The sequence below is a fragment of the Mobula hypostoma genome, chromosome 9, assembly GCF_963921235.1.
Source record: "Mobula hypostoma chromosome 9, sMobHyp1.1, whole genome shotgun sequence".
In the NCBI taxonomy this organism is placed as follows: Eukaryota; Metazoa; Chordata; class Chondrichthyes; order Myliobatiformes; family Myliobatidae; genus Mobula; species Mobula hypostoma.
Genome location: NC_086105.1, coordinates 87,235,378 through 87,257,048, shown reverse-complemented (window position 1 = coordinate 87,257,048; position 21,671 = coordinate 87,235,378). Strand labels below are relative to the sequence as shown.

General features: G+C 40.1%; 1 protein-coding gene across 5 annotated transcripts in view; it reads left to right on the top strand.

The window, feature by feature from the left end:
• Positions 1–21,671, top strand: part of usp22 (ubiquitin specific peptidase 22) — a 221,793-nt gene that overhangs the window by 141,463 nt on the left and 58,659 nt on the right. For all 5 annotated transcript variants that reach the window (XM_063058610.1, XM_063058609.1, XM_063058612.1 and 2 more), the window contains one exon: positions 1,796–1,897. In XM_063058610.1, coding sequence (XP_062914680.1) covers positions 1,796–1,897 — 102 coding nt within the window. The remainder of the gene's footprint in view (positions 1–1,795; positions 1,898–21,671) is intronic.

Sequence of the window (21,671 nt, the reverse complement as noted above, 5' to 3'; positions counted from 1 at the left end):
GCACTGTTTGCAACAGTGACTTTTCTATTGCCTATGGTGGGTTAAGACTGTAAAAGACGTGTTGAGGTGAGTTTAACAGGTGTCATTCGTTCATTAGTATAGCTAACGTTATTTAAACTAGCTGGCCAGCTGCTAAGGAGATACTCTATTGCAGACATCCCACCTCTCCCGGAAATCTCCCATAAATTGATGGTGCTACCTCCCTGAAATGAGTTTTTGCAGGGTGGGATGTCTGAAACTCTCTTGCATACTATGCTAATTTTCAGCAGAGATTGTCATTGATTAATGAATTAGTAACAATAATTATGTACTTTGAGGAAAAAGGGTGAGTTTTGTTCCTCATTTATGTGTATTCATTGTATAACTATTAATATAACTGCAATAGGTTGAAATAAATGAGCATTTTAGATGGCCTGTTCAACGTATTAATATTTTAAAGACTATCTAAAAAAATGCTAAATTGTATTGTTCTACCTCATGTATAACTTAAGAAATATGAATGTGAAATTATAAGCTTTAGCACATATTCATAAACTATCAAAGAAAATATTAACACACTTTCAGTGAGACTTTTTTTGCTGCATTAATGATGGTAAATATTTTATATCTGGCTTGCATTTGGTGTTTTGAGAGCTGTGCATGTAGGTAGCACTAGTTAATTAGTAAGTCTACTCCTATAATTAGACTTCACTAAGATCATTGCTGAAAACAATGACTTGCATGATTATGTCAATGAAAATACTGTTAATATCATCATTGCAATATGTTTCAGACAGTGAAGTTTCAGGAATGGAATTGCAGAATTTCAGAACCTCATTGGGTAGATTTTTATGCGTTGATTTTGTCACTAACCAATCTTACAATACTTACTGGTGTATTTCTAAGTCAACAATTTTTTAAAGCTCAATTTGGAGCCAGTTTTCCAATTCAATCGATTGCAACATTTCCAAATTTAGTTTATCTAAAGGTGCGCTATCTACATTATGAATTTTGCAGTTTCTTCAAATGACCTAAACATAATGAGTCTTGAAGAAATTTATTCAATAGTTGAACTGATGATGCTCAAAAATTGTATGGAAGGTTCTGAATATCTGTTTTTACTTCAAGAATTTCTGTATTTGTATGTGCTTTATAGGTTTTGGGAAATATTTTAAAGTGCCATTTTTTGGCATTATTTTTAAATACCTAGCTTGACTTCAAAGAGTTTTATATTATCAAACATAGCATCTAGTGTTTTGCCAGATCCCTGTAATTTGTTTTACCTTGGTTAAAATTTCCATCACTTCAAGTTGCTTTTGCACACAAAACCACCTTGTGTACTATACAATTAAAGCCTGTCAGTGGATATCCAGCATATTCTGCAGAGAGATGAAGCACATTGCCTTCCTGAAGATACTGGCTTCTACTTCAGTGGATGTGACTTGCATTGAGAATGTCAGTGTAATCTTGCTTCCATTTGCTTCAATTTACATCTGTCTGCAGTGTAAGGAATGGGCGTGGGGTTTGTGTGAAATGCACAGGAATGGCCACAGTGTAGTCAGATTCTGTATTGAGCTAAGGGAGGAATCACTTGTGGGACATGCCATTGATTTCTTTGACATCTCAATTAATCAGTGTTCCATAGTCAAATTGCAGACTTTCTAATAAAATAATATATTACATTTGAAGTTGTACAATTGGAATATCTATGCCAATTTTAAAATTCTTTGCATTTTGGCTAAGTGTTGCACGATTTCTACAGTGTCTTGTGAATGATCAAGTCAAGGATTTGAAATATTTTCTTTAATTTGGTTAGGGGTCGGTGAAAAGTATTCAACATGGGAACCAACAAAAAGGGAATTGGAACTATTACGGCACAATCCCAAACGGAGGAAAATAACTACAAATTGTACTATTGGTAAGTGAATGAATTTGGGAAAAGTAAGACCAGGCGCTTGGTGGTGAAAATAAAGCCAATGTCATTTTAATCACATTTAATTCATAGTTTTTTTTTATCATAGTAATAGACTGAAAGCTATTAATGCTTTGCTTCTACCATATTATAAGATCAGGTTAATATCACTGACTGACATGTTGTGAAATTCGTTGTTTTGTGGCAGCAATGCATAAAAATACTATAAATTATAATAAACATATATTTAAAATACTAGATTAAATAAAGTGCTCAAAAAGAGAGCAATGATAGTGAGTTAGTGTTCATGAGTTGCTTCATTGTGTTACCTATGGTTTGTGCTCTCAGTACAACCTGGCCTCTTGGAAGTGGAAAGTCATCAAGGGATTTGTACAGAATCACTTTATTGCTAGTATATGACACATACCAGAATTGATGGTTTGGTGCCATGCATAAAGCACAATACCATAACAGACAACACAATAGCAATCAACAATTAATGCAAATGTCAGTAATCAAACTTAAATATGAATATATGCATGGATTAAATAATTATCAATAGAACAAGGAGAGCAGGAAAGCTCATTTAATGGATGTTGTGCAGGGGACATTTGGGATATTAGACCCGAGTTTTGTTGAGAAGCTGGGTAGCTACAGGAAAGAAGCTTTGGAGATGACATGTAGTCCTGGTGGTGATAATGGACGTAGTGTCTTCCTGATGGCAACTTGGTGACTAGGTGACTGCTAGGGTGGAGTTGGCAGTTTTTTTCCAGCTATTTTCACTCTGGCAATAATGTCGGTAGTTGACAGCCAATGATCTTGACTGGACCACATGCTGCAGCCTGGACTTGGAGGAGGAGGAAGTGGTTGGAAAACAGTGACAGAGGTGGTCACAACTCTCAATAATGGCTGAGTGAAAATTCATCAGGATATGCCGTTAGATGTAAAGTTTTCTAAGCTGGCATAGTAAGAACAATCTCTGCCAGGCTTTCCTAGTGACGAGTGTAATGTGCTTGTCCCACTTCAATATACTGGTAATGGTAGTCCCCAGGAACTTGAATGGCTTGACCACAGACACAGCCTGACCATTAATTTCCAAAGGGGGTGCTGGTAGGGGGTAGTTGGCAGAGGTCAGTCCTCATTTCCACTGTCTTGATAACATTAAGCTCCAAGTTGTTACAAGCACACCATGCTGCAAGTCTGTCTCCCTCTCTTTGATAGCAGGCCACATCATTATTAGAGTTGAGACCAACTACATTCGTGTCATCTGCGAACATTGGGATTTTAATAGATTTGTTTATGAAGGTACAGTTATTTGTATAAAGTGAGAACAGGAGGGGTGAAGGAACACAGGCTGTGCATGTAGACATTGGATCAAGTAAGTAGGAACCCAGCCTTGTATACTGCTTCCTTCCTGTCAGGAAGGTCATAATCCACTGACAGATACTGTAGGATACAGCTAGCTGGGTTAGCTTTCTATGGAGGAACTCTGGAACAATAATATTGAATACAGAGCTAAAATTGATATATTCTATTACAATCTTGAATGCAGAACTACGAGAGAGCTTTCTTAAAATTTTAGTTTTGATATTCCCATTCATTGTCTTAGTTTCTGATTGGTGTCAAAGTGTCAATGTGTGTGTAAAAATGAATAGTATTGAAAATTTCTGTTGATGACTTTAGCCTGCTTGGATCTGGCAATTGGCATCAAACAAGAAATGTCCTGTTGATAACGCCATTCATATGTTACTAAAAGAACGTTTCTTGCCCTGGCTTCTTTCGGCATTTATTTCTGTTCCATAATCACTTGTGACTATTTGGCTTCGAGCAACCAACTGCTGATATTTTTGAGTACTAGATTTAGGATATTTTCTTTGATCTCAGAACATAGAACATAGACATTTACAGCACATTATAGGCCCTTCAGCCCACAATGTTGTGCCAACCATGTAGAAACTGCGTAGAATTTCCCTACCGCACAGCTCTCCACTTTTCTAAGCTCTATGTACCTAACTAAGAGTCTCTTAAAATACCCTATTGTATCTGCCTCTACCACCTTCACTGGCAGTGCATTCCATGCACCCACCACTCTGTGTGGAAAAACTTACCCCTGACATCCCCCTTGTGCCAACTTCCAAGCACCTTAAAATTATGTCTCCTCGTATTGGCCATTTCAGCCCCGGGAAAAAGCCTCTCATCATCTTTTATACCTCTATCAGGTCACCTCTCATCCTCCGTTGCTCCATGGAAAAAAGACCAAGTTCACTCAACCTATTCTCATAAGGCACGCTCTCCAGGATACAGGAGATTAGGATTGCTAGACCTAAACCTAGCCTTTCCTAGATGTCATTGAAGTAAGTTTGAAGAGAAACAAGAGCAAAAACTCAATGAAATTGAAGATGGAAACATTGAAATAGGTCAGTCATCCTCACAAAAAGTCTGAGGAAAGATGAATAAAGCTAATAATTTGTTAAGCTAGAAGTTGTGTCTTTATGTATGCATTGCTTCATCACTAATGAGCTTCAGTTCACTGTGGGACTATGTTAGTTGAAAATTCTTGACAACAGAATAACAGATTACCCAAATCTACCTTATCCATTTGCATTAAGGATTTGGTACAATTATTGACTGACAATTCATGGTGAAGACAAAATGTAATCCTGGACTGAGATGACTGAAATCTTGTTAGAGTAAGTCTCTCGTTTTTTTTTTTTAGTTTAACACCATGTGGATTGTAATTCCATGGAGTTTAGATACTGGATTGGAGCATCCGTAAAATTGAATTACCTGTTTCCATATTTGCATTTTGTCTTGCTAAGGGTGGTAGTTAGACCATAAGACCATAAGACAAAGGAGCAGAAGTCGGCCATTCAGCCCATGGAGTCTGCTTCACCATTTTATCATGAGCTGTTCCATTCTCCTGTTTAGTCCCACTCCCCCTCCTTCTCACCATAACCTTTGATGCCCTGGCTACGCAGATACCCATCAATCTCTGCCTTAAATACACCCAATGACTTGGCCTCCACTGCTGCCATGGCAACAAATTCCATAGATTCACCACCCTCTGACTAAAAAAATTTCTTCACATTTCTGTTCTGAATGGGTGCCCTTCGATCCTTAAGTCATGCCCTCTCGTACTAGACTCCCCCATCATGGGAAACAACTTTGCCACATCCACTCTGTCCATGCCTTTCAACATTCGGAATGTTTCTATGAGGTCTCCCCTCATTCTTCTAAACTCTAAGGAATACAGTCCAAGAGCAGACAAACGTTCCTCATATATTAACCTTCTCATTCCTGGAATCATTCTAGTGAATCTTCTCTGTACCCTCTCCAACATCAGCACATCCTTTCTTAAATAAGGAGACCAAAACTGCCCACAGTACTCTAAGTGAGGTTTCACCAGTGCCTTATAGAGCCCCAACATCACATCCCTGCTCCTATACTCTATTCCTCTAGAAATGAATGCCAACATTGCATTCGCCTTCTTCACCACTGACTCAACCTGGAGGTTAACCTTAAGGGTATCCTGTACGAGGACTCCCAAGTCCCATTGCATCTCAGAACTTTGAATTCTTTCCCCATTTAAATAATAGTCTGCCCATTTATTTCTTCTGCCAAAGTGCATAACCATACACTTTCCGACATTGTATTTCATTTGCCACTTCTTTGCCCATTCTTCCAATCTATCCAAGTCTCTCTGCAGACTCTGTTTCCTCAGCACTACCAGCCCCTCCACCTATCTTCATATCGTCAGCAAACTTAACCACCAAGCCATCTATTCCATAATACAAATCGTTGATATACAATGTGAAAAGAGGCGGCCCCAACACAGACCCCTGTGGAACACCACTGGTAACCGGAAGCCAACCAGAATAGGATCCCTTTATTCCCACTCTGTTTCCTGCCAATCAGCCAACGCTGTATCCACATATGTGACTTTCCCGTAATTCCATGGGCTCTTATCTTGTTAGTAGCCTCATGTGTGGCACCTTGTCAAAGGCCTTCTGAAAATCCAAATATACAACATCCACTGCATTTCCCTTGTCTAGCCTACTTGTAATTTCCTCAAAAAATTGTAATAGGTTTGTCAGGCAGGAATTTCCTTTAAGGAATGCATGCTGAGTTCTGCCTATCTTGTCATATGCCTCCAGGTACTCTGTAACCTCATCCTTGACAATCGACTCCAACAACTTCCCAACCACCGATGTCAAGCTAACAGGTCTATAATTTCCTTTTTGCTTCCTTGTCCCCTTCGTAAATAGCGGAGTGACATTTGCAATCTTCCAATCCTCTGGAACCATGCCAGAATCTATTGACTTTTGAAAGAATCTATCGAACTTTTAGTTCTATCTGCTTTGCTCTGTTGTTCCTATAATCTTGTGTATATTTTAAATTTTACAAATATTACAAATGCTAAGCCTGTTATCAATCTTAAACGTGATCTAGTACTCTTATGCTTTTTAGTCTTTTGATACATTTGGAGTTTTTTTTGTGAAGGTAAACCTGTCTAGAATTAACTGCATGTTTACAAGTAATTGGTGGCATCACAACTCTCTTGGATCTCAAAACTTTGTAGTTCACAGAATGGCTTCTTTGCCTGTCTTGATGCAGGTTCTAACTCTTAAGCAAATAGCACATTTTTAAATGCTTTAGATAATTAAACAGCTGCATTTTAATAAATTTATTGTCCTAACTTTGCTTCATGATGAAGCATTCTTTTAACAGTTTAGACATGTGTTCTGTTCCATCAGAACCCATAAAATGCTTTCGGATCTGCCCCTGGAATAGCCTGGTAATGGTGGCACGCTTGGTCACAATGGCTTCTCTGGGTCCAAACCAAGGTGTAGTTGTTCATTTTTTTTATGATCGCAAGACACTGCTGGTTATCAAGAACATCCGATACTACACTAGCAGGTTGCTCAATAAGTGGTGGAGCTGCACATGTTGCACACTATGTTGCAGCCTGCTTCAGCCATCCAGAAAAGAAGGCATCAGAAGGGTTGCGTGGTCCAACAACTGGTGGAATGATGGGGCTGGACTATTTATTGTGATTGCAAAACCCTTTTGGACATTGGTACTGTAGAATACTGTGAGTCTGATTCAGTGGTTCATTGGCAAGACCAATAGCAGGGAAGCTGCATGGCCTCAGTTTCCTCAGCACAAACAAGGGAAAATCTGCAGATGCTGGAAATCCAAGCAGCACACACAAAATGCTGGAGGAACTCAGCAGGCCAGGCAATATCTATGAGGGAGGGGGGGGAAAAAAGGACAGGTCTGATGAAGGGTCTTGGCCTGAAATGTCAACTGCATTCAGCATTTTGTCTGTGTTTCTCTTGCCTTAAGTTTGCTTGTTGTAGTGCCAGGGATGGAGATGCTGGAGCTGGCTGTGTGCCATTGGATTCCATGCTGCCATCTACTGTTTGCTTGGAAGACGAGTTGTATTGTGTTCATCTGCAGCTGCATTGGTGTGAGATGAGAAACTGCTGCAGGCTTTTTCCTGCAGAAACAGGGCTTCAGGACAAAATCCAATCCAAGGTTATGACACTCATGGATTTGGGCTTGATTATTATTATTTTTGTATCTTTTTTCTGGTATCATAATTGTACTCTGAGCTGTGTAACTGTTGGTGCAGTGTTTTGCACCTTGGCACAAGAGGTATACTGCTTTATTTGGCTATATTCATGTATATGGTTGAATGACAATTACAGAATTTGAATGATGCTAATGTTTGTATTTCTAGTATTTTTTTCTGTTATCTGCTTTACACCTGATTTTTGTTTCCATAAATCCTGATTTACCTTTGTCTTATCCACACTACAATAGAGCTGCTTTGTTTTCCCAGCCAATGAGTGATGCCCTTCATGAGTCTAAAACTCGCTTGCAATCTGTAGCAATTGATTTTGCCAAGTTTATACCTTTGTATATTGGATAATATTTCATAACATTTCCATAACTTGTGTGCCTGTTATCTTGTTGATGCCCTAAGAGTATGGTGGATACTGGTTAGCTTACTGAACTGGGATCCACAGGCCTTGGATGTTGTTCTAGACAAATGTGAATTTTGAAACAGACTGAGTTTTAAAATTAAATAATTAAATACTGATCGGGAAAGCTAGCATCAGGAGCAGTGATCCTTAAAACTAGTGGACAGATGTTAAAGCTCATCTGGTTCACTAATATCTTACAAGAAAGGAAATCTGCCATCTCCACCTTGTCTGCTTCTGATTGAGGCTACTGGTGATTGGCTCTGAACTGATCTTTGGAAGAGAAGTCCAATACTTTTCTAAAGGGAAATCAGATCTGAACAATTCCCTCCTTGTGGGCAACAGTCAGAATGTTAAAATAAATAAGTCTACAGGCTTATTTTCCTCAGGCTAAATTGTATGGAATTCTTTTACCCCTGTCAATGGTTTTGATGGTTAAGAGAGAAGTTAACCATCTCTTTTAGGTCGCTTTGTCACTATTGTGTTGTTTCAAACCCATTTATTTTCCTGCTCCACAATACTCGCAAGTACCCTTACTATTGCACAATCTCATCTGCTCTGTGTTCACATAATTACATGGGAGAGATGGTGTTTTAGCATTTTCTCTCCTCTTGGTATTAGTGTGCAAATTAAATGAGTAGGAATCAGGCCAAATTGTTTTTCAGTCTGAGTCTGATAAATCCTGACCACAAAGACGTATTCCGTTTGTGTTTCTTTTGAGCAGCCTTGATGTAACGTTTAATTTTGGAACAACTAGCCTAAATTTATCTAATACTGCCCCCTATTGACTACCTAGTGTTCCTGATATTTACACTATTTGCTGTCAGCTACTCTAAATCTGCACTGTGGCCCTGAGTCAAGATATTTGATTTTTTTCATCTCCACAGGTCCTTGTAGCATCCTTATAGAACACTATAATGATAAATTAACATATATGGTTAGCACTTGCAGTTGAATCTAGTTAATGTCCTGTACAGCAGATTTAACCCATTAGAGGATCACCATTGACAGGTAATAACTAATATTGCTTTTGTTGGCAAGATGTTGGTTACCTCACCTCTTGGATACAGGTTTTAATGCTTTTGGTTGCTTGAATGGCCTGATGCACAGGTCCAATTGTTCATTCTTACTGTAAGAATGTTTCAGGTACTTTGAGAATGGTCTGGTACCTGGAGGAAGCAGTTATTGGTTTGAATCCTTGAAGTCCAAGGTGTTATGACTGGAAATATTTTCAATTTGGCCTTGGTATTTTGTCCATTGTAGTTTAAAAATTAGTTTAGCTGAATTCGGTTGATTGATGTATATGGGAAGAGAGCTGTTCGCAATGCTTGCCATTTCCAGGATTATACTTTGCTGAGTTCACTGGAGTTAAGTTTATTTTAATTGAGACAAAGTGACTTACAGTTGCAAGAAAAAGTTTGTGAAGCCTTTGCAATTACCTGGTTTACTGCATTAATTACTCATAAAGTGTCACTTGATCTTCATCTTAGTCACAATAATAGACAAACACAATAAGCTTAAACCAATAACAAACAATTGTACTTTTCGTGTCTTTATTGAGCACATTGTTTAATCATTCACAGTCCAGGCTGGAAAAAGTGTGTGAACTCTTGTATTCAGTAATTGGTAGAACCTCCTTTAGTAGCAATAATTTCCACCAAATGTTTCCTGTAGCTGCTGATCAGACTTTCACAATGGTGAAGAGGAATTTTAGACCACTCCTCCATACGAAACTGGTCAGTTCATGAATATTTCTGGGATACCTTGCATGAACAGCCCTCTTCAGAACATGCCACAGCATCTCAATTGGGTTAAAGTCTGGACTCTAATTTGGCCATTCCAAAACACAAACTTTCTTCTCGTAAAATCATTCTTTGTTGATTTACACTTGTGTTTTGGATCATTGTCTTGTTGCATCATCGAACTTGTATTAAGCTGCAGGTGATGGACCGCTACCCTGACATTCTCCTGTAAAATGTCTTGATACAATTTTGAATTCATTCTTCCCTCAACAATTGCAAGCTGTCCAGGCCCTGAGGCAGCAAAGTAGCCCCAAACCATGATGCTCCTTCCACCATGCTTCATAGTGGGACGAGGTTTTGGTGTTGGTGTGCAGTGCCCTTTTTCCTCCTAACATGGCAATGTGCACTTCTGCCAAAAAGTTCATCTTGTGACTTGTCTGTCCACACAATGTTATCCCAGAAGCATTGTGGAACATGCAGGTGGTCTTTTGCAAACTTGAGATATGCAGCAATATGTTGTTTTTTCCCCTTTGAGAACACTGGTTTCCTCCATGGTGTCCTTCCATGAGCACCATCCGTGTTCAGTGTTTTTCTTATAGTGCAGGGGTCCCCAACCTTTTTTGCACTGCGGTCCGGTTTAATATTGACAATATTCTTGCAGACCGGGGGAGGGGTGGTGGTGGGTTGTCAACGGACAAGAGTAGCAGTCAAATATGTTGAGCTTATCCCGAGAAAGACTACAATGACCATGAAGCCTTGCGTGGGCACCAGTGCACATGTGTGACTTGCGCATGCGTGTACCTGCCGATTTATTTTTTTTTTCCCCCTGCAAGTCGCTTTTGGTGATTCTGTTTGGGGGGGTGGGGGCGGGTGTCAATCACGACTGGAATATAGGTGATAAGTGACGAATACACTCAATTTCGTTTCTAAAAGGGTTTATCTAACGAATTTAATATTAAACACAGCGCATATTTTCCTCGCGTGAATATAGCGATAAGTCAATTGTCAGGGGAGGACAGGGGAGCTTGAAATAAGTGTTGAACGAATTTCCAGTAGGAGTGGTAGAGGCAGGTTCGATATTATCATTTAAAGAAAAACTGGATAGGTATATAGACAGGAAAGGAATGGAGGGTTATGGGCTGAGTGCAGGTCGGTGGGACTAGGTGAAAGTAGCGTTCGGCACGGAATAGAAGGGCAGAGATGGCCTGTTTCTGTGCTGTAATTGTTATATGGTTATATAAGTCACTTATAAGTCAATAGCATCATAACATTTTAAGTAACGTTTGGATATTAAACACACAGCACGTATTTTCTCCGTATGAACATATAAAATCATTGCAACACACCAATATCGCTGAATCAGTGGGAGCCCTGGGCTTGTTTTCCTGCAACAAGACGGTCCTATTGAGGGGTGATGGGAGACGGCGATACTCGAAGGGGGTTCCTTATGTCCAGTCTATTCCGCAATTTAGTTTTCGTTGCATTCATTGCAGAGATATGTTGGAAATGGAAGCAATGTTTTCAGTGCTTTCGTGGCTATCTCAGGATATTTGGCCTTGATTTTGATCCGGAATGCCGGCAGAGATATTATGTCAAACATACTTTTCAGCCCGCTGTCATTTGCAAGCTCAAGGAGTTGATCTCCTTCCCACGCTGACATGGATGACGCGTGCGTAATGACCTCGCATGCATTCAAGCTTAACAGTGGGCGTGACAGGGAATGAGGAAGGGTGCAGCTGACTCATATCGCCAAATCATATCAATTCCTCGCGCCCTGGTAGCACATACTTTTTTGCCCGGTACTGGTCCGCGGCCCGGTGGTTGGGAACCGCTGTTATAGTGGACACATGAACAGAGACTTTAGTAAGTTCTAGAGATTTTTGCAGGTCTTTTGCTGTTACCTTTGTGATCTTTTTCACCTCATTCAGCATTGCATGTTGTGCTCTTGGTATGATTTTTTTTGCAAACCACCCCACTCGTAGGGAGTGTAACAACAGTACTGAATTTTAGCTATTTGTAGACTATTACTGTGGACTGATGAACAATCAGGTCTTTAGAAATGCTTTTGTAGCCTTTTCCAGCTTCCTGCATGTCTATAATTCTTCTTCTAAGGTCCTCCTGAAAGTTGTTTTGATCGAGATGTGGTGCACATAAACAAATGTTCCTTGAGAAGAGCAGGTTCTGTCAGTAACCTGACTTAGTGTGTCTTTTTTTTTATATAGGGCAGGGCACCTCTGCAACTCACTCCTCCAATCTCATCTCAATGATTGGAACACCTGACTCCAAATAACTTTTGTAGAAGGCATTACCCCAGAGGTTCACATACTTTTTTTGAACCTAGACTGTGATTGTTTAAATAGTGTACTACTGAGTATTGATGAGAAGAAGTACAATCTTTTGTGCTATTTAGGCAGATTGTATTTGTCTTTTGTTACTTGGATGGAGATTAGACCACATTTTATGAGTAATTAATGCAGAAAACCAGGTAATTGCAAAGGGTTCACAAACTTTCTGTGGCACGTGGCCAAGTGGTTCGGGCGTTCGGCTCACGATCTGAAAGTCATGGGTTCGAGTCTTGGCCAAGGCAACGTGTTGTGTCTTTGAGCAAAGCACTTAAACATACTGCTCCAGTCCACCCAGATAAAAATGGGTACCGGCAAAATGCTGGGGATTAACCTCGCGATAGACTGGCATCCTATCCGGGGGAGAGTCTCGTACTCTCAGTCTCTTCACGCCACAGAAACCGGCATAAGTACTGGCCTGATGGGCTACAAGGCTCGGCACAGACTTTTAAGTTTAACACAAGCTTTCTTGTAATTGTACCTGACTTAATTGGATAGAATATTACAGCATGATGTTGTGCTGACCTTTTAACCTACTCTTAAGATCAATCTAAACCTTCCCTTTCACATAGGCACATGAAAGATAGAAAATTGGAGACGTCTTTACAGAGTCTCTGAAGTCCCTAATGTATCTGCCCCTACCACCACCCATGGTAGTGTGTTCCATGCGCCCATAATTTTTTTAAAAACTTGCCTCTGACATCTTCATAACACCCCCCATCCCGTACTTTCCAGCAATGACCTAAAATCATGCACTCTGGTATTAGCCATTTCTGCCTTGGAGGGAAAAGCTCTGGCTGTCCATTTGATCTGTTTCTTATCATCTTGTACATTTCCATCAAGTCACCTCCCAATTTCCTTTGCTCTGAAGGAAAAAAAGCCCTAACAAACTTAACCTATCATAAAATACTATCACATGGGTGCCTGCCTCCCTACCAAACCAGTTTAAACTGCTCCAGCAAACCTGTCAGCAAGGATATTGGTCCCCCTCAAGTTTAGCTGTAGCTCATACTTTTAGGTAACTCATACCTTCCCAAAAGAGATCCCAGTGACCCACAAATCTGAACCCCTGCACCTTGCACTATTTCCTCAGCCACACACTCATCTCCAAACAATCCTTTCCTACTGTCACTGGCACATGGCACAGGCAGCAATCCAGAGATTACTGCCCTTGAGATCCTGCTTTTCAGCTTTCTACCTGGTCCCTACATTATCTTTTTAGGACTGCCTCCTTTTTCCTATTTGTCATTGATACCAATATATATCACAAACTCTACCGCCACCACCCCACCTGCCCAGAATGCTGTGGACCTGAGATGTCCCTGACTGTTGCATCTGGAAGCAACACACCATTCTGGTGTCTATTTCACATCTACAAAATCTCTTGTCTGCTGATCTAACTATCGAATCCCCTAACACCACAGTTCTTCTTTTCTCTCCCTTCTCTTCTGAGCCACGGAGTTGGGCTCAGTGCCAGAAGACTGATCACTGCCCCTGCCCCCCCCCCCACCCCTCCAACCACCATCCTGGTAGTATCCAAATTACTCTTCACTCTTCACTATCTGCTTATTGTTTTTCCCTCTCCTGACAGTCCACCCAGCTACCCACCTCCTGCAACTTGGGTGCGACAACCTCCCTGTTGCTCTCGTCTATCAATTCCTCATTCTCCAGGTGCAACCAGTTGCATTCTGCTGCAACTCCATTTCCCAAACAAATGTGAGGAGCTGTAGCTGTGTGCATTTCTCACAGGGAGACTGGAGATCTCCAGAATTCTACGTCTGACATGAAGACACACCACTGTCCTCTATCCAATCTCTCTACTGTAGCTAGGCACAAATAGATGAAGAAAGAAACTTGCCTTAGCCTCTGCCTCTTCTTTCTGAAGCTCCTTGAGCCAAAGACTCGGCTCCCCTTTCTACCTCTGTCCGTTCCACAATGGTCACTCACCTTTAACCTAACTTTTTATTGTCCTGTGCCAAGTGCCTAATAACTGTTATCTCAAGTCTGCCAAAAAGTTCCAAAAGGCCCCACTTGCTTTCTTTTAAAAATTGTGCTCTCACTCACTATAAAGCAAGAGATTGCTTGCGATGTCTCTCTCATACCTGCTGAAATTACGAAATCACAGTAAAGCTGCAGTCTTGCAAATGGTTTAAATACTGATGGGCAAATAAAATCTATTCTGGACTTCTATAATAAGTAATCAGATTCTCCATTATTTTTGGCTACTTGTAGCCTTCGGTCAACGGACTTTTATTCATTTATAGTACAAAGGAATATCTGCAAACATTTGATAGTGTTTTTGCATAAGGAATATTCATTCTGTGTGCCTCCCTGTAAAATGTTGCAAAAAATGCCGCTGCACAATTTCTGTAGAAGGGGTGAATCAACTTGTGGCAGAGAATGGTGAGAAGTTAAACTTTCAACAATTGCATCTAAGTTTTATTATTATCTATTAATGCATGCCAGTCTTATTGTACAGAACAATATTCTCTAACCCCACTCTGTCTAGAAGTTTTGCAGTGTGATTTTTTTTTTTAGACAGATGTTTGTATTCTTCAAAAATATCAGTTGATTTCAAATCATTGACTATTTCTGGAGATTGTTTCATACATCTGTACATCACAGGGGTGGCATGGCAGCACAGTGATTATTGTAATCCTATTGCAGCCCCAGCAATCTGGGTTCAATTTAGCCACTGTACGGAGTTTGTACGTTCTCTCCATGATCACGTGGGCTTCCTCTGGATGCTCAACTTTCCTCCCACATTGCAAAGATGTATGGGTTTGTAGGTGAATTGGTCACATGGGTGTAATTGGCTGGTGCAGGCTCATTGGTCTGGAAGAGCTTGTTACCATGCTGTATCTCTAAATAAAATAAAAATCTTTTGAGGCAAGGAGAGGGTATTCAAAGTTGTTTTCTTAACTGAGAATCTTGGTTGCTTGGCTTCAAAACTGCATTTTATTTTGTACTTTGTGATAGAGGTCTAAATTTTCATTTCAAACATTGAACCTAGATCACATTATATGTAAATCTGAAAATTGTAGCCTGATAAATTTTGCACATACATGATGGTGGTTAATTTTATGTATTAATAATAGCTTCATATTATCCTGATGCATTTAGTATGTAATCAGTGATCATTTCCAAATTGTTTATAATCTCTGCCAGCAGACTCTACAAGCCTATAAATGATATGCTGTTTAATTTTGTGTATTGAGTCAAAATTAAGCAAGGCTGTAGGCTGTTTCTTCAGACGAGACTTAAATAAGCAACTCTTGGTTTCTGATTGTCTTCATCTCACTGGTTTACTCTTCCAGTTGGTGCCTATCAAGTCAGTGATGTGAGGAAACAAGTGCATTCTCTCTGAAATGTCTCTCTTTTTAAACAGAATGAAACTACAACAATTATATCCATTTCAGAATCATACTAATTTGTGGGGTTTCATACTAATTTAGGTTTGCAGTTCAGTGAATATAGCCTTAGACATTTGGAAGTTGCCTCAAACAAAGATGGTCTGTGAAGTTCTAAGATGATTGATAATTGAAGAGGTGAATCTGCAGGATTCATTGATCATGAGGTAATCCAAACTGGCTTGAAATAAGGGACTCTATCCCAATCACGAGAAAATCTGCAGATGCTAGAAATTCAAGCAACACGCACAAAATGCTGGTGGAACGCAGCATTTTGTGTGTGTTGACTCTATCCCAGTGTAAGGTTCCTTCAGCTTCACTTTTAGCTGTCACGAATTGAGTTTAGCCCACTTTACAAAACCCAAGGGCTCAAACATCTAACGAGAAGCAATAAAACAATGGCCATTTGTGGTTGTCATGGGATAAGAAATGATCAATGAGTCCACTCAAAGGCCTCTTCACTGATATCTAGGGCTTCAAATACAGGTAGATGAGCTGGCTATTACTATGACAGTGAGTAATTAGAAGCTTAGGATAATTTGGAGAAATATCTAAGTGGTGAACCTAATCAAATGCCTTACTAAAATCCATTAACACCACATTCATTGCCTTACCTTCATCAATGTGCATTGTCACATCCCCAAAGAATACAATCAGCTTTGTGACTTGCTTCTCACAAAATCATGCTAGCTATCCCTAATCATGCTCCAAATGCTCATAAATTCTGTTCCCCAAAACAATCTCCACATTTCTGTTGTGCGTTTCCCTGAGTACATCCATTCCCAATATATGCTTCCAAGTCTCTGTCTAATAGCATCATAGTTCCTCCTCACCCAGTTACTTCTTCATACTGTCTACTCCAATCCCTCTCCAAGGCTATAGTAAAGGTTGGGGAGTTGCGGTCACTGTCTCTGAAATGCTCTCCCATTGAGAGACCTGACACCTGACCTGGTTCATTGCCTAGCACCAGATCTCATGTGGCGTCCAGTCAGCCTGTCTACATATTGTGTCAGGATTTTTTTCTGAATGCACCTAAATTCTGCCCCATCTAAACAGTTTCCACTAAAGAGGTGCCAATCAATTTCAGGGAAGTTGAAGTAACCCTTTTTTTTTTCAATTTTCCAAAATCTGGCTCTTGATTTGTTCCTTAGTATCTCTGTTGCTATTGTGGGGTCTATAGTATACTCCCAAAAGAGCCATTTCAATCTTTGTGATAGCCAACTAAGTCTCTGTAATGGCCATAACATAGTGACGTTGGTGTAACACAACGTAGTTCATCACCCTTGTTCCTGATATTTCTTGCATTAAAATAGGCATACTTCAATACATTCAGCTGTCTGACATTTTGCCCTATCAACTGCCTGTCCTTCCTCACATGCTTTACACACTGCATCCACCTGAATACTAACTGCCCTATCCTCTGACCTATGTTTCCCATCCCCCTGCCAGACTAGTTTGAACCCTCACCAACAGCTCCAGTAAATCTGCCTTCAGGGATATTCAGCCTCCTCATGTTCAAGTGTAACTTGTCCTTTTTGTACTTGTGATATCTTCCCCAGAAGAGACCCCAATGATCCACAAATCTGAAACTCCACCAATTCCTCAATTGAACATTCATCTGTCTTGTTGTTCTTTTCTTGCCCTCACTGGCATATGGCATTGCAGCAATCCAAAGATTACTACCCTTGAGGTCCTGTTTTTCAGCAACCCTATTTAAGCTCCCTATATTCTCTCTTCAGGACCTCATCCCTTTTCCCATCTATGTTGTTGGTAGCAATATGTACCACAACTTCTATCTGCTCCCCCTCCCCCTCTAGAATGCTGTGGACCTGATTAGAGATGTCCTTGATCCTGGCACCTGGAAACAATGTCCCCTTTAATTTGTAATGACCAGCATGTGCAAAAATCTTGTGCTGTGCAATTTTTTGCCCAGTGACAACATGTGTGCACTAAATTTTATATATAGAAGTATTCATTTTAACAGCTAGTAAAACACTGCTAGTAAAAACTTTGGTCTCCTCTGTGTTTGATCATTTTCACTCTTGTTCATCTGCACTCTCTCTAAATATATATAGCAGGCCTGTAGTGGGTAATGAAGGATTTTCTTGCTGAAGCTTTTGCACACTGTCCATGTGATTTGCTTGCTAAATGACACTTTTAAAAAGTCAAGTTTCCAAATATCAGTCCACCTCTTTCCACTTATAAATTTTCCAGCAACTTTTACACTGTGACAATACACACAGGTAACACCAATTTCTCTATTGTTCATAATATTTCTCGTAACTGCAGGTTCCTGACCTCATGAGCTTTTGGTGTAGCAGTTTCTACTGTTTCATTAAGCCATTCTACTTCATGCCCTTTTCTTTGGAATTCAACATAGTGAATCAACAATTCCTTCAATAAAAATGGTATAAATAAACCAGTTCTAAAACATGCAGACAAATCATTGCAAGCTCCACGTTGTCAACATTGCCGTCATCAGAAACCGGAGAAGGAAATGTGATTGTGTATAATAGTGAAATATATTTAACATGCCATCAAGGTGGAGGGTGACCACCTTTTGTGTGCAGTTTAAATTCCTTTGTACACTGTAGCAAAAGATATGTGTGTGAGTACATCTTAGAGGGAACATTGCCTGGATGGTAACATCACATCTAGGTGTCTCCTTCACGTCAACAGAATTTCCTGTCTGGTCCTCTTAACTATTGAATCCCCTGTCACCACGACATTCTTCTCTTCCCTTCCTGTCTGAGCCACAGAGTCAGAATTGTTGCTAGAGACCTAATCACTGTGTAGGTTGACGTTCTGCTCCTCCCCCCCCCCCCCCATCGGTATCGAAAGTGGTATACTTGTTACCGAGCGGAACTACCACAGGGAATCTCTGCACAGTCTGCTATCCCCTTTCTCTCTCCTTGTAGTTACCCCAGCACCCACCTTTTATGGAGGATAAACATTGAAGATCCATCTGAATTGGTTCTGTAAATTCTGTGTAATATTTAGCTCTCCCATTGCCAACCCCCTAACCAACTATGATTTGCCCCTATGATGGCCCCTTGCCCTCCAATCAGGGAAGTAATGCGCTATTTAGGGTTTGCAGTTATTGCTGCATTGAAGGTTTATCCCCCCAACGCTGGAATGTTTAGAGCTAACGTGTGGCAGTTTTAGGTGGTCACTTTTGCTAACCGCAGCTTGATTCATGCCCTCCGTGATATTTTTTTTAAGTTTGTTTAGGGGATCAGGAGAGAATGTCTATCAGAACTGTGATTTTTAAACTTGGCAGCTCAGAAGACCTGCGGAACTCTTTCCAGCCATGGATCCTGCTATCTCATTAAATTTTCTAAGTACTTTTCCTCTTTTCTCATGTTCTATTCTTTTACCTCTTCATCTTATTTCCTCTCTTTGCCTCCTCAGTATAAATGTAAATGCAATTCTGTAAATCTATTTAGTTAAGAGGAGATGTATATTACAACGGTGTAGCACTGAGGCCTGTGTTACCTCTAAGCAGGAAAGTTGGTATGTAGGTACAGAAAATAGGAAGGCAAAATTGATGTTTTCTTTTATTGCAAAAGGACTTGATTGTAGAGTCTTGTTGCACTTGTATTCGGGCATTGGTAGTACCATAGCTGGGATGCATTTTATAGTTTGGTGGCCTTGCTTATGGAGTGTTTTGATTTAAGGAAGCATTGGGGTAGTCTAATTTGGTGGTTTTCTGGGATGAATAAATTGCTTTGTATACAAGTTGAGTAGGAGTTTAGAATTATTAGATGTGATTTTGTTGAAATGTAGAAGTTTGTCAGGGAAGAGGATGATGCTGCGAAAATGTTGCCCCCTATGAGCTATGGTTTTGGACTGGAGCAAGTGCAGAGAGAATGCGGAGTAATGCAAGTGCAGAAATAATGTGTTACCCGGTTACAGAGTTTCTTCTATGAGTTTTGAATCCCTGCTATTCTCTTCCCCAGGGAACTGTGCAGTTTGAATCATTCATTACTGAGACTTTTTTCTGTGTGTAGGGATTGAGGATTATGGGTGGGGGGGTTGGGGGTGGTGGAAGGCATGAAATTGAAGCTGAGGCCAAAATCAGAATAGTAACATATTTGTGAATGATGGAACAGGCTTGAGGGGCTATAATGACCTCTTCCTCTTATTTGTTCTTAGCTCATTATTTCCATAATTTAGTGCCAAATAGTATTGTTCTGCCAATGTTAAATTAAAACTGTCTCAAGTCCTGAATCATTGAACCATCGGCTGCTTATTGCGCCATATGGAAATTAATGACATTTAAATTGTCAAAGAAGTTCTGATGTCTTGTTGAATAACTGCTATTCCATCTGTTGCAGCCATATACACTACCAGTGAGGGGCAGCATTTTCTTTCACTACTAATGCTGTCACAGTGAGGAGCTTCTAGAATCTCCCAAGAATCAGGATACTATAATCCTATGGCGGTGTAGCAGATAATATATTAGTGATGCTTTGCTGGTATGGTAGTTGCTTTGTGGCATGGCTGTTGTCAAGTTTAAATTAATTTGCAGTTTCTGTCATTTGCAAATGGCTGACTTATTGACATCCCTAGGTATGAATGAGGTTTCAGAAGTCCAATTGGAGGTGTATATATTTGTTCTTATGAGCAGTAGAACTAGTTCCCTCTCTCTGACTCTCCACTTCTTGTGATTGTTTTTTCTCGTCAGTCTGGGTTTTTGTTTGAGTAATTCCCAACATGGACAAAATTGACTTAGAGACTAGAGCTGTTAAAATGGGACCTGTTCATTTTTTTTGGAATGACCCTTGTTTAATCTAGTGCTAGACGAGCCTTTTAATAGGATATTAGCTGCAAGTGGGTAAAGGTGAATACAGTTTGTAGAATTTTAACAGATTATTTAATCCCAAGGAAGTGAAGAAAATACAAGATGACTAAATTTCTCGTGGCCACCATAAGTCATAAATTACAAACATTTTCAGTTGTCCTTGTCATTGGGCCAGGCTGCTTCTAATACTCTTTATGGGAGCAGATATATAGTAGCCACCCCATATGAAATTATTTTGATTGTAGACCTCTATTACAACTCAGAACTGGTGTGAAAGTAACTTGCCCTTGATTCTGATGAGCTGCCTAAGATGGGAAAGGTAGTTGATCAAGTACTTAAGAACTGAAGTAACCTCATTGTTGATTAAGAGAAGGGATATCATTAAATTATGCAAGCAGGCAATAATTTGCCTCTACATTCTCTCTGGAATTACTCAAAATGTCAAATGGGGAGAGTGGGATATTTTCTTCAAAGTGAAATTCTTTACCGCTGCCAAGCTATGATGTCAGTGACTTGATTGAATATTTGATAAGTAGGCTGAAATATTCAGCAGAGTGGATTGAGTAATCTTTCTCAATCATAGTCATGGGGTTTTATAAAGCACAAAATCAAATCCCTCAAACCCAGTTTGTCTATGCCAGTAGGTCCCAAAATGGGAGTCATCTCCTTCCTGGAGGCAATGGGAGTTTCTAAGGTGGTGATAAAGATTTAAGGGTGATGGGAGGAGCATTTAAAAGCAAAAGGGCAGCTGAAGGATTACAGGCTTAATTTAAGAAATGAATTATTGTAAGCATTTGATCCTCAATGCTTCTTGATTGATTACAATGATAAAGTAATCACCTCGTCTCTTGCTAGCCCACCGTTCTCTAAACTTTGTACGAAGCATGATGTAGTTGTTGAAGAGCAATGTGACACTTCTGTATATGACATACCATAAGAAATCTGGACTGGAGAAATTGTTATTTCTGTGCCTAGCCTGCACATTATTGCCGTTCACTGCTTTAGTACAGTGTTAACTAGTACAATTTTCATACTCTAATCATGTGGTGACACAATTCTTGTGAGTTGGTGTATGGCGTTCATTGGGGTAATGTTCCCATTTGACCCGGCCAGAAGTCTTGGTGCACATTGGTACCAATGACATAGGTAGAAAAGAGAGGAGGTCCTGAAGATTGAATTCAGAGAGTTGGGTAAGATTGCTGCCTGTGCCATGTGCTAACGAGCACAAGAATAGCATGATCAGGCATTTTAATGTGTGGCTGAGAGACTGGTATAGTGGGCAGGGCTTCGGGTTCCTGGATCAATGGCGCCTGTTCAGGCAGAGGTATGACCTGTACAAAAAGGATGGGTTACACCTAAACCCAAAGGGGTCCAATATCATAGCAGGCAGGTTTAATAGAGCTGTTAGGGAAGGTTTAAACTAATTTGGCAGGGAGATGGGAACCGGAGTGATAGGGCTGAGGAAAGGGGAAAACAAATAAATCAAAGATGGTGT